The 13,741-nt window shown below is 40.1% G+C and overlaps 1 protein-coding gene across 2 annotated transcripts in view; it reads right to left on the bottom strand.

Moving 5' to 3' along the window:
* Nucleotides 1-13,250, bottom strand: part of LOC110967255 (aryl hydrocarbon receptor-like) — a 56,741-nt gene extending 43,491 nt beyond the window's left edge. For both annotated transcript variants that reach the window (XR_007946666.1, XM_051959016.1), the window contains exon 1: nucleotides 9,470-13,250. Coding sequence is in view for 1 of the 2 variants with exons in the window: in XM_051959016.1 (XP_051814976.1) it covers nucleotides 9,470-9,528 (59 nt within the window). In the remaining variant the exon portion in view is untranslated. The remainder of the gene's footprint in view (nucleotides 1-9,469) is intronic.
* Nucleotides 13,251-13,741: the final 491 nt, after the last annotated feature.

Genomic DNA, 13,741 nt, shown 5'->3' with positions numbered 1-13,741 from the left:
ACGATGTTGCACAACGACCACTGAGAAATCTGATTCAAGTGGCAGAAAAAGGCAGCAAGTAACGACAAGACGGAGGAGAATGAAACTTTACAACCACTAGTCAGTTAGTCTTCACATGATTCACTGCAGAGGAAAGTCCTGAGACGGTACGGAGGCTGAGTTTCTGAGATTATTCATGGTTCAAACACGTAAAAATCCTGGAATCAACACGTCCAACATCTTTCTAAAGACGTAACCAAGACTGGAAAAAATGGAGGCTTCAATAATGTAGATATTTATCTATCATCATCTACAGAAAGATGTTTCACCATGCTGAATCTCCATCTACTAGAAGATGTTTCACCATGCTGGATGGATCTCCAACTACTAGAAGATGTTTCTCCATGCTGAATCTCCATCTACTAGAAGATGTTTCTCCATGCTGAATCTCCATCTACTAGAAGATGTTTCACCATGCTGGATGGATCTCCATCTACTAGAAGATGTTTCTCCATGCTGAATGGATCTCCAACTACTAAAAGATGTTTCACCATGCTGAATGGATCTCCATCTACTAGAAGATGTTTCACCATGCTGAATGGATCTCCAACTACTAAAAGATGTTTCTCCATGCTGAATGGATCTCCAACTAGAAGATGTTTCACCATGCTGAATGGATCTCCAACTACTAAAAGATGTTTCTCCATGCTGAATGGATCTCCATCTACTAGAAGATGTTTCACCATGTTGAATGGATCCCCAACTAGAAGATGTTTCACCATGCAGGAAGGATCTCCAACTACTAGAAGATGGATCTCCAACTAGAAGATGTTCCACCATGCTGAATGGATCTCCATCTACTAAAAGATGTTTCACCATGCTGAATGGATCTCCAACTAGAAGATGTTCCACCATGCTGAATGGATCTCCAACTTCTAAAAGATGTTTCACCATGCTGAATGGATCTCCATCTACTAGAAGATGTTTCACCATGCTGAATGGATCTCCAACTAGAAGATGTTCCACCATGCTGAATGGATCTCCAACTTCTAAAAGATGTTTCACCATGCTGAATGGATCTCCAACTACTAGAAGATGTTTCACCATGCTGAATGGATCTCCAACTACTAGAAGATGTTTCACCATGCTGAATGGATCTCCAACTAGAAGATGTTCCACCATGCTGAATGGATCTCCAACTTCTAAAAGATGTTTCACCATGCTGAATGGATCTCCAACTACTAGAAGATGTTTCACCATGCTGAATGGATCTCCAACTAGAAGATGTTCCACCATGCTGGATGGATCTCCAACTTCTAAAAGATGTTTCACCATGCTGAATGGATCTCCAACTACTAGAAGATGTTTCACCATGCTGGATGGATCTCCAACTAGAAGATGTTTCACCATGCTGAATGGATCTCCATCTACTAGAAGATGTTTCTCCATGCTGAATGGATCTCCATCTACTAGAAGATGTTTCTCCATGCTGAATGGATCTCCATCTACTAGAAGATGTTTCTCCATGCTGAATGGATCTCCATCTACTAGAAGATGTTTCACCATGCTGAATGGATCTCCATCTACTAGAAGATGTTTCACCATGCTGGATGGATCTCCATCTACTAGAAGATGTTTCACCATGCTGAATGGATCTCCAACTAGAAGATGTTTCACCATGCTGAATGGATCTCCATCTACTAGAAGATGTTTCTCCATGCTGAATGGATCTCCATCTACTAGAAGATGTTTCACCATGCTGAATGGATCTCCATCTACTAGAAGATGTTTCACCATGCTGAATGGATCTCCAACTAGAAGATGTTTCTCCAAGCTGAATGGATCTCCATCTACTAGAAGATGTTTCTCCATGCTGGAGCTCCTCTGTTCACTGTTTCTGAGCCATGCCGACTTTATTTATTCATCCAGTAGCTTTGCTTTTCCTCTTAGTCTGAAATTACGTTTAAAGTATCAAAAAAATGTCTAAATTGAATCAAGAATTGTCCAAAATAACTAAAAAAAACTGCCCTAAATTATTTTAAACTTGTTCAAACTTGTTCCAAATGATAATTTTTTTGTCATTTTAGATAATTTGACTCATTTTCTACATGTTTTAGTTTATTTTATTGATCCAGTACGTCTGATTTTACTCATGGTCTCTCAGCGGAAACACTGCCTGCAGTTCAACCTGAAAATTCTCTGTATTTTTGTCAAATATTTTGTTGTTTATAGAACGTGATTGGAGCAAATGCTGTATTTTTTAGAAAATTTAGTGGATAAAGTGTTTACATATAAAGCTGCACATCACAGACATTTCTTTCTGTTTTACAGTTTCTGGCTAATAAACGGTGACTCTTTGCAGATTTTTTGTAAGATAACGTGCTCAGAGGGTTAAATTAACCACCATTTTCTGACATTTTAGAGACCAAACAACGCATTGATCAGTCCATAAAATCTAACAAACGTTAGCTGCAGTAAGTCTAAGACAGGATTCTGTAAATATTACAGGAAAACGAACCAACTCTAATCACGATAAACCAGCAGCTCCAGCCTTCCCTACCTTTCCCTAAATTCCTCCGTTTACCGAAACTTTGGCTAATGACGGGCTATTAAATTTCCTGAGGTCGACTCATGCACCTTCTCAGCAGACTGATCTCACTCTGAAGAAATGCCTTCGCCGAGACAAAAGCCAGCATTCAGCGCTGGCTTTTTTTCCACCTTGGTTTTCTGAGGATCACGAGGCCGAGCGGCTGCAGACATCAGGGTGTTCTCATTGTGTCGTACCAACAGAGGAGATGTTTACCGCATCCCTCAGCTTCTATTTGGACTTCTTATCTCAGCAGGACAATGGAGGGGACATGAACCCAGAGACCTCGGAGGCAGCACAGCTGAAAGAATGCTGACACACATTGGGCTTCCAGCTGGATGACTCAGAGGACCGACAGTTTACAGAATCCTTCAGAGAGGAGAGTAGAGGCCAACGCTGGATAACATGAGCTGGATGGAGACGAAGGAGGACAGAGATGATGACAGACGACAACAACAAGGACTCATCAGAACGTCGTCCAACAATCAACGCTGTTTCTCAGCAACTTTCCACCGATAGTGTTCACTCCACAGAAAGACTGCATCAAACAGCACAACACAGAGAATCTATTCAAAGACTGGATGGTCGATACCACCAAACGGTCATCAGTGGACGTTCTCTGGTGTTACCGTCATAAGGAGAACACCTCTACATCAACAGTCAACCAGGACTAACACACTATTTTTGTTATTGTTCACATTGTTGACCATTTTTGACATTATCATCAAAGTTTTTGACAATTTTGTGCATTAACATCCAGATTATAAACGCTTTGGTGCATTAACATCCAGGTTGTTTTATATTTCGTCACGTTAATATCCAGGTTTTTAATACTTTGGTGGGTAAATATCCATATTTATGACACTCTGTCACACTAATGTCCAGGTTTTTGATAATTTTGTGCATTCATATCTAGGTGTTGACACCTTGGCATGTTAATATGCAGGTTTTTAATACTTTGGTGGGTGGTATATATAAACTAATTCAGGTTTTTGACACTTAAGTGCATCAACCTACAGTTTTTTTGGACACTTATGTGGGTGAAAATCCAGATCTGTGACATTTTTCCACATCAACATCCTCCTTTTAGACACTTGACACATTTGTGCTTTAGTGTTTTGTAATCTATTGTGAAATAATATTTATGTTTTTGACACTTTGCCACATTAATGTCTACATTTTTAATACTTTGCTGGGTAAATAGCTACATTTATGACACGTTGTTGTGTTAATATCCAGGTTTTTGATACTTTTCCACATTAAAATCTCAGTGTTGACACTTTGGCATATTAATAAATCCAAGTTCTTGATCATTTTTTGCTTTAAGACCCTAAATATTGACAGTTTAGTGCATTGATATCGAGATATTTGACAGTTTTGTGAAATAACATCCAGGTTTTTAACACTCTGCTGCATCAATAGCCACGTTTTTGACATTTTAGCACGATAATATCAAGGTTTTTGACATTTTAGCATGATATTATTGAGGTTTTTGACATTTTAGCATGTTCAAAGCCAGGTTGTTGAGATATTAATGGGTAAATATCCAGATGAGTGACACTCTGCCATGATAATATCTAGGGTTTTTGACATTTTAGCATGTACATAAGCCAGGTTTTTGACATTTTAGCATGTACATAAGCCAGGTTTTTGACATTTTAGCACGTTCATAGCCAGGTTTTTGACATTTTAGCACGATAATATCCAGGTTTTTGAGATCTTGATGGGTAAATATCCAGATTAGTGACATTCTGCCACGATAATATCCATGTCTCCACAAGTTTTGACCATGAATGTCCAGGTTTTTGCCATTGAAGTGCATCAGTATCCAGGTTATTGTCATTTTAACTTGATAATATCCAGGTCTTGATACTTTGGCATGATAATATGAAGGTTTTTTGACAATTTGTCCATTAATATCCTGATTAGTGACTCTTTGGTGCACTGACATCAAGGTTTATGCCACTTTAGTGCATTGATATCCAGGTGTTTAATAGTTTTATGCATTAAGATCCAGATTTGTTACACTTTGTCCCCTCGATATCCAGGTTCTTCACATTTTGGTGCACTAACATCCACATTTTTGACATTTTAGCATGTTAGTATCCAAGTTTTTGATACTTTGATGGATAAATAGCCAGATTTGTGACCCTTTGCCATGTTAAAATCCAGGTTTTTACTACGTTTGACCATGAAGGTCCAAGTTTTTGACACTTTAGTGCATCAATATCCAGGTTTTTGACATTTTAATATGTTATTTTCAAGGTTTTTGATATTTTGGCTGGTGAACAACCACATTTGTGACACATTGCCATGTTAATACTCAGGTTTTAACACTTTGGCATCATAATATCCTGATTATTCACTCTTTTGAGCACTGACATCAAGGTGTTTGACACTTTAGTCTATTAATATCCAGGTTTTTGACATTTTAGCACGTCAATACCCAGGTTTTGACACTTTGGCACTTTAATATCCAAGTTTTTAACACTTTACTGCAATTATATCTTGTGAATAAAGAGTCAATAGAGGATGATAACTTTGACTACTGATCAATCTGCTGATTATATTTTCAAGTAACTGATTAATCATTCATCCCTGAAGCATCAGCGTGAAGCAAAAAGTGGAGTTTAAACTTTACAAACAGCAGTTTGTGTATCAAAGTTGAACAAAGAACATATAAATCATCTACAAATAGCAGCTATCTTGTCTGGTTTATTCCTCAGTAGTCCTAATGCTGGCTCGCCAGTGGATATTTTCTCATTTTAAATAGCCAGAATCACCAAAAAGAGAGAAAATTATTATGGAAAGAGGTAAAATCACTACATAAAGAGGCAAAGTTGCCACAAAAACATAAAATTTTCAAATGAATGTGTGTGTAGCTGCTCTTCTCGGTCTATTTTGATCATTTTAGCAGAAAATAACCAGGTTAAAATGATTTAATATCCTGCTAATGCTAACTGTTTATGTTAATGTAGAATCTATTTATGCTCATAAGGCTTCACAGCGCTCTACAGATCATCACTTTTCATTTTTACTTCCTTCATCTATATCCTGTGTGATTAAAGTAGATCTGCAAAGTAAAAAGCAGAATATTTTCATCTAACAAAGAAAAAGGAAGTTAGAGTAGCTCAAAGTGTACTTGAGTGCAGCTCTTCAGTAAACGTACTTTCCACTGCTGACTGTGTTTACGAGCTCTTTAAAGAGCAACAAAGGCCAAAGAACAAAGAGTAAATGTGGAGCCGCACCTCTTCTTATCAGCAGTGAATACCTGCAGTGGAAGCATGACATCCCTCCTGATTACTGCCGCGGTAAAGCGGTAAAATCAACTTTGTTAGGCGTTAAGTACACATTCTCACACACAGATTACTGCCGTCCTCTCTGGGGGGGTTTAATGAGCACCAAACACTGTAATTAACCGGATTTTCACATTGAGAAACCTGTAGGAACGCTGCTGGGAAAGAATAAGCTGCACCAACACGAGGAAAAAGCAACAGAACTCTGTGTTTTAGATGAGACCAAGTATGAGAACAACGCCGCTTATAGACCCACTGGAAGACTTCTGGAAACCAGAGAACAACCGTTTGGTGTTTCTAATAAAATAATAGGGAGAGACTGGCACCGTATGCAGGGGTAATAAGCCAGAGCATCTGGTTGGAATCCTCTTTATTAGTTAAAGTTGCTCTATATTAGTTAAAGTTGCTCTATATAAGATACAGTTGCTCTATACTAAAGTTGCTCTACATTAGTTAAAGTTGCTCTACATTAAAGTTGCTCTACACTATTTAAAGTTGCTCTCCATTAATTGAAGTTGCTCTACATTAAAGTTGCTCTATATTAGATAAAGTTGCTCTACACTAGTTAAAGTTGCTCTGCATTAAAGTTGCTCTACATTAAAGTTGCTCTACATTAGAGTTGCTCTATATTAGATAAAGTTGCTCTACATTAAAGTTGCTCTATACTAGTTGCTCTACATTAAAGTTGCTCTACATTAAAGTTTCTTTACATTAAAGTTGCTCTACACTAGTTAAAGTTGCTCTACATTAAAGTTGCTCTATACTAGCTAAAGTTGCTCTACATTAAAGTTGCTCTATATTAGATAAAGTTGCTCTACACTAGTTAAAGTTGCTCTACATTAAAGTTGCTCTACACTAAAGTTGCTCTACATTAGAGTTGCTCTATATTAGATGAAGTTGCTCTGCATTAAAGTTGCTCTCCATTAAAGTTGCTCTACACTAGTTAAAGTTGCTCTACATTAAAGTTGCTCTATATTAAAGTTGCTCTACACTAGTTGCTCTATATTAGATAAAGTTGCTCTACATTAAAGTTGCTCTATGTTAAAGTTGCTCTACGTTAAAGTTGCTCTGTATTAAAGAGACTGGCAGCACATGCGGGGGTAATAAAGTGGTGGTAATAAAGTGGTGGTAGAGTCTGGCTGGAATGCCCCTGTGTGGTGACCACAGCCTTTTACTGCCCCACTCAATGCTGCCTTTGTGCTGCCTCTGAGTCCAGCTGGCCGTCCAGGAAAACCTCAGCCAGAAACACAGACGTCTGCACACAGGCCACCTCTTTATTTTGGGATTTACACTGGGAACTGGTACCAAAGCTGGAGCTAACGGAGCCGTATGAATGTCACTGATGTAAACAGAACTTCAGGTGGATTTATTTCTTCTGTCCAGCTCTAATCCTCCTTTTAAAACACTCTAAAGCAGCAGCAGGCCTCGGTCCTGTGTTCTGAGTTGTGAATGAGAGCTCTGGTTTATATTTGGAGCAGATAAAGGGCCTTTAATTAACAGAGGTCAAAATTAAATGGATGTTCAGCTGCTCCAGTTGTTTTCTCTGATACGACACGATTGACTAGGCATGTCCTGGTTCGGCCGTCACAAGGCAGATGATTGGCTATTAGAGTCAGGAGGCGGGACATGTGGAGTAAAACTGTCACAAACCCTGAACCCGATCCTTTGTTTACATCCACAGTAACACAGGATATCATAAAGAGAGAGCACAGTTTGTGCAGTTATCAATCAATAATCAGTTATTGGATAAGACAAATCAACTACAAAGGACAATTACTTTGTGTTGATATTGTTAATTCAGTAAACAGAGATGCAGTATCATTGTAATCCCAGTTCTAAACAAACACAGGAGCTGGTGGGAGGTCATTAAGCATCACATTAGCCTCTGTCATGGTGCCTGATGCTAGCTAAACTCCCACAATGCTCTCTGCTTGCCAACATGAACTTCCCAGAATCTGAGTACTGCATTTAAATTTTTAAAAAAATTATTTCACAGATGTTTGGTGTTATTTGAGGGAAAATGTATGTGTTTACTTGATTTTATTTTATTTTATAGAGATTTTCATTGCTTTGTTAGATTACAGATAATATTTAGTAAAATCAAACAAACAATTTTAATTCATAGGCTAAATGTAAATAATCTATTGGTGTAATTTGTACTTTTGCAAATACTAATTTGTTCTTTCATAAAATGTGACTCTAAAATTACACTGATTGTACACAGGAGTGTTTATTATTTTTATTTAAATATTAGAGTAGTTCACCATTCATAAAGTGTTTTTCAGACATTCTTGCAACTAGATTTTTATGTTTTGTTTGCAAACTTTTTATAATTTATAAATAATAGAGCAGTCGACATTTGTAAAGTTTTCCAGACACTCTTGCAACTACATTTTTTTAGTTTTTTATTACAGTTTTATTAATATTTGAGCATTCCACCATTTATTTTTATTATTATTATATTATCATTACTATCATCATTATTGTCATTACTATTATAATTATTTAAGGGTTTTTCAGATTTTCCTACCTTTGAGTTTTTAATTTTAACTTTTTTTAAAGATTTTTTTAAAGCATTCCATCATTCATTAAGTGTTTTTTGGACACTTGCAACCAGGTTCTTTAACTTTTGTTTTTAAACTTTTTTAATCCAACAGTTTTTAAACTCTGCAGTATTTCACAGTTTTTTTTTTGGCAACAGCTGAAGTTTGGGATCCTGTCTTTTTCCCCAGTGAGGAGTGTTTCTGTACTTCCCTGTGATTTTTCTCTGCTGCCTGATAAAGAAAAAATGTCTGAGAGACGAACAAAAGAGCGGACGGGGCGGAGTGCGCAGCTGCGAACACCGCAGCGCGAGGAAGGAGGTATCACATTACAACAACACGCTGCGGGCCCGCGCGCCCTCCCTCCCTCCTCGGAGCATCGCGTGAGAGCAGCTCCGACTCCGCTGCTTGATTGTGATTAATGCGCGAGGCAACATCTCCCTGGCAGACCCGGGGCCGGATCCTTAAGGTGGTCCAAACCCCGGAGGACTAAAAAACCACCAAAACACCCAGAGAGTAGGCTGAAAACACACCGCAGGTAGTGGAGAGAACTAACCCGGTAGATTTAACCACTCCGCCTTAACTAGAACCAGCCAAACCAGCGGAAACTTAACTTCACCCAGCACGGTCCACCTTAATCATCGACATTTTCAACACAGTTTGATTGATCGATTACGAGCTAATCGATAAGGAAAGCACACTTCAGCTCAGTTTAACTAGTCGTTTTACTACAACTAGTTAAGTTGGTTTAACTTAACGGGCAGCTCAACAACTTTTCGTCACTTTTGTCAAACTTAGTAGCCTAAAAGTTAGTTAGCTTCAGTGTTAAAGTTGGTTTAAACGTCAAAGTTAGCCTAAAAGTTAGTTAGCTTCACCGTTAAAGTTGGTTTAAACGTCAAAGTTAGCCTAACGTTGATGTTAGCTTCAACGTTAAATATGAAGCAGACTTTAGACGCGTTTAAAGCCAAATATTTCGACATAAAACTCAACTTTCTGCGGTTTAAACACTCGAAGGCTGCCTCCTGAGCCACCCCGGTCGACTCAACCCTCCCCCCGCCGTGACTTACTGCTTAAGGACGGGCTTCTTCCTCTTCTTGTTCGCGTAAATCCCAGAGTTCCCCAACATGGTGTCGCTCGCTTTAAAAAAAAAACCGTCACAAACTGCTGCTTAGGCTCCGTAACTTTCCTCCATCCATCCACACGGGCAGCCGGCGAGTCTTCGGCGCGTTATAGTCCCAAAGTCATGTCAGGGGAAGCCAGGTTTGGGTCCTGTGGAGGTCTGGGGCCCGCACTGACAGCTCCTTTGGGCGGTCACCGCTGCTGACCTGCTCCAGTAAAGGGCGAAGATCACGGTGCGCCGCCGGAGAGTTGAGTTCGTCGGAGGGAGGAAGGAGGTGGAAGTAAAGAAAAGTTTTGGCCCAGTTTTGAGTCGATGTCCAGCCCCCCTTTCTTTGGATAAACAACGCCGCCTTATGATTATTATTCAGAGTTTTCTTTTTTCTCTCTCATACGGGGCGTTTTCAGGAAATGTGTCTGTACAGTCTGCGGAGCTGCGTTTTTTAAGGTGGACTGGACTCTCTGCTTTTGTAACATCCACACATGGATTTCTTTTCTGAGTTTGTAAAATGTAGTCGGGCTGAGGTTTGTGCACACAGCAGGAGCCTCCAGAAATGTTTCACAGACAACAAACCAAAAAAGAAAAGCAAAGAAATATAGTTATGTCAGACTTTAAAAATGGGGAAAAATGTTTTTCTTAAAAAAACAAAACAATAAAAAACAGTGCATGATATAATGTGGCTTTTTAACTTTTTTATTAAAAAAAATAAGCTGCCACCACCATGCTTTACATCATGATGCTGCCACCACCATGCTTTATAATCATAATGCTGCCACCACCATGCACCACTAATTTTGTTCTTTAAAAAAAAAAAACTGAAATAACAGTCAAAAACAGCCCAGTCCAAGTCTGAAACTTTGTGCATTCGTAAGTTGAATGTCACTCGGCTTCTCTTGCTAAAATGTTGTTGGGCTGGGGTTTGTGCACACTGCAGGAGCCCCTCCAGAAATGTTTCGCAGACAACAAACCAAAAACCAGAACTGAATGTCAAGAATTCTATCAATCTGTTGTTGTTGTAGCAGCACACAAAACTTGCTGCAAAGTAAACATGAGAGTTAGGAAATCTCACAGTACAGTTAGTGTTACTCATTACTTCGTGTGCACAGACTAATACAGTTAGTGTTTTGGTTGAGGAGAGATGTGGAAAAAGTTCTCTCACGGACAAAACATCCACAGTTTATTTGTGATTCAGCGCTGAAAATTCTGTCCATGTGTGATAATTTATCAAACCGCAGCCGTTTATGGCACAGTTCAGGGTGTTTTCATTGTTACTCCTCATTACAGATTACTGTAAAAAGTCACCGCTGCAAATTTTCTGCTGTGAAGCCCCTCATGAAAATACTTGGAAATGGCAGAAGCACATTTTGACTTAAGTAAACAGATGAAGTTTTTTCAACAACACCAAGACGATACACCAACTCTCTAAGAAACTCCAAAAAAGGTTGTTGAGAAACATCAGTCAGGGGATGATACGAGAAAATACAGTTAAATCCAGGTCATTAAGAATTTTAGGGAATATGGAACATAGGTAAAAGTGCTAAAAGCAGGACGCCATGTGAAGCACAGTGGAGGCAGCGTCATGATGTGAAGCACGGTGGAGGCAGCGTCATGATGTGAAGCACGGTGGAGGCAGCGTCATGATGTGAAGCACGGTGGAGGCAGCGTCATGATGTGAAGCACGGTGGTGGCAGCGTCATGATGTGAAGCACGGTGGTGGCAGCGTCATGATGTGAAGCACGGTGGAGGCAGCGTCATGATGTGAAGCACGGTGGAGGCAGCGTCATGATGTGAAGCACGGTGGTGGCAGCGTCATGATGTGAAGCACGGTGGTGGCAGCGTCATGATGTGAAGCACGGTGGAGGCAGCGTCATGATGTGAAGCACGGTGGAGGCAGCGTCATGATGTGAAGCACGGTGGTGGCAGTGTCATGATGTGAAGCACGGTGGAGGCAGCGTCATGATGTGAAGCACGGTGGAGGCAGCGTCATGATGTGAAGCACGGTGGTGGCAGCGTCATGATGTGAAGCACGGTGGAGGCAGCGCCATGATGTGAAGCACGGTGGAGGCAGTGTCATGATGTGAAGCACGGTGGTAGCAGTGTCATGGTGTGAAGCACGGTGGTGGCAGCGTCATGATGTGAAGCACGGTGGAGGCAGCGTCATGATGTGAAGCACGGTGGTGGCAGCGTCATGATGTGAAGCACGGTGGTGGCAGCGTCATGATGTGAAGCACGGTGGAGGCAGCGTCATGATGTGAAGCACGGTGGAGGCAGCGTCATGATGTGAAGCACGGTGGTGGCAGCGTCATGATGTGAAGCACGGTGGTGGCAGCGTCATGATGTGAAGCACGGTGGAGGCAGCGTCATGATGTGAAGCACGGTGGAGGCAGCGTCATGATGTGAAGCACGGTGGTGGCAGTGTCATGATGTGAAGCACGGTGGAGGCAGCGTCATGATGTGAAGCACGGTGGAGGCAGCGTCATGATGTGAAGCACGGTGGTGGCAGCGTCATGATGTGAAGCACGGTGGAGGCAGCGCCATGATGTGAAGCACGGTGGAGGCAGTGTCATGATGTGAAGCACGGTGGTAGCAGCGTCATGATGTGAAGCACGGTGGTGGCAGCATCATGATGTGAAGCACGGTGGTAGCAGTGTCATGGTGTGAAGCACGGTGGAGGCAGCATCATGATGTGAAGCACGGTGGAGGCAGCGTCTTGAAGTGAAGCACGGTGGAGGCAGCATCATGATGTGAAGCACGGTGGTGACGTTTTTTACACAACAAACATAAATTTGCACATAAATAAAAATAAATGAGGATAAAGAAATGTCCTCACCTTTTTACACATTAAAGATAAAGAAATGCTAATTAAATAAACATTAAATAAAGATAACAGAACCTCCTGCTCTACAAAAATGTTCTCCCAAACCGTCCAACAATGTCATTTACTGTTTGCTGCTAGTTTAAAAAGACTAAACAATGGGGGAAAAGGAGGAGCAGCAGCAAAAATAAAACCAGCAGGGTTTCCAGAATGCACAAAGGTGGATCCGAGCTAATGGATCTGCAGTAAAATGCTCAGAAAGACAAAATAATTCTGTGTTTTGACAGAAAAGTAGCATATCCAAATGTAAAAAGTACCTCCTGAATACATGAAGTAGTCCAGTATAAATGTACTTCACCTTGTGATCGACATGTGAGGATATCGACAGTCTTGCTTTACTTTCCCGCACATATGAGGTCTTTATTGGCAGTTTTTCATTTCCTCCAACACAACTAAGCTAAATAACATCCCGATGACTCTGTGTTGATCCGAGTTTGGAGCCGATGAGGGTTTTAGTAATCAGCGGAGGTGTTTGAGGTGTGAATGAGGCCCGTGTTGACAGCAGAAGAGGGTCAGCGTCTGGAAACTGTGGTGACGTGTTGTTGATGTGGAGACTGAAGGACGGACTGATGGTGATGGATTAGGAAGAACCGTGGAGCAGACGGTCGTCAGGGGAACAGGTTCAGGACTGGTTGCCGTCCAGATGTTGTCAGGATGTTTTTAATGTCATACGTTTATATGGGTAACCTCATCGATGTTCTTCTTCTGCTGTTCGTCATGAATCTGCCTGAACTCTGGACGGCACGATGAGCAAAACCAAATAAATGTTAGCTTTTATTTTTGAATGAATAAAGTAAATACTGGAAAGCAAACAATTCTGAGGAACATTAATTCATCTGTAATTTAAGATACTGGAGAAAACAATGGTTTGTTCTTGTTAGAAGAACCTCAAAGAATAATCAAAAACAGTCGGATCTCACATGATTTTTTTTCGCTCTGCAAAGAAGATATCACACTTCAAAAGCAGACTAATTTTATTCTTCTTAAAAAAGCAGAAAAATCAAATACAGTAATTTTTTGTTCTTAAAAACTGAAAAATAATCAAAAACAGTCCATTTTTAAATCTGACATCACATGACTTTTTTTTAAGAAGCAAAAACACCGACTGATATCAAACCTAACAAATGGATTAATTTTGCTCTTAAAAAAAGCAAAAAACAATTTTTTTGCTTTTTTTTAACTAAAAAATACAAAAAAACAAAATGAGTCCATTTTTAAGTCAGTCAAAAGCAGCCCTAGTGACATCAGACTTTTAAAAAAATTGATAAATTATGTTCTTCTTTAAAAAAATAGAAAAAAATTATCAAAAACCGTCCATTTTTAAAGTCTGCTATGTCGTGGCTTTTT

This window comes from Acanthochromis polyacanthus, chromosome 14 (assembly GCF_021347895.1).
Source record: "Acanthochromis polyacanthus isolate Apoly-LR-REF ecotype Palm Island chromosome 14, KAUST_Apoly_ChrSc, whole genome shotgun sequence".
Taxonomy (NCBI): domain Eukaryota; kingdom Metazoa; phylum Chordata; class Actinopteri; family Pomacentridae; genus Acanthochromis; species Acanthochromis polyacanthus.
Note: the sequence above shows the minus strand (reverse complement) of the source record. Positions and strands in the feature narration are given on the sequence as shown.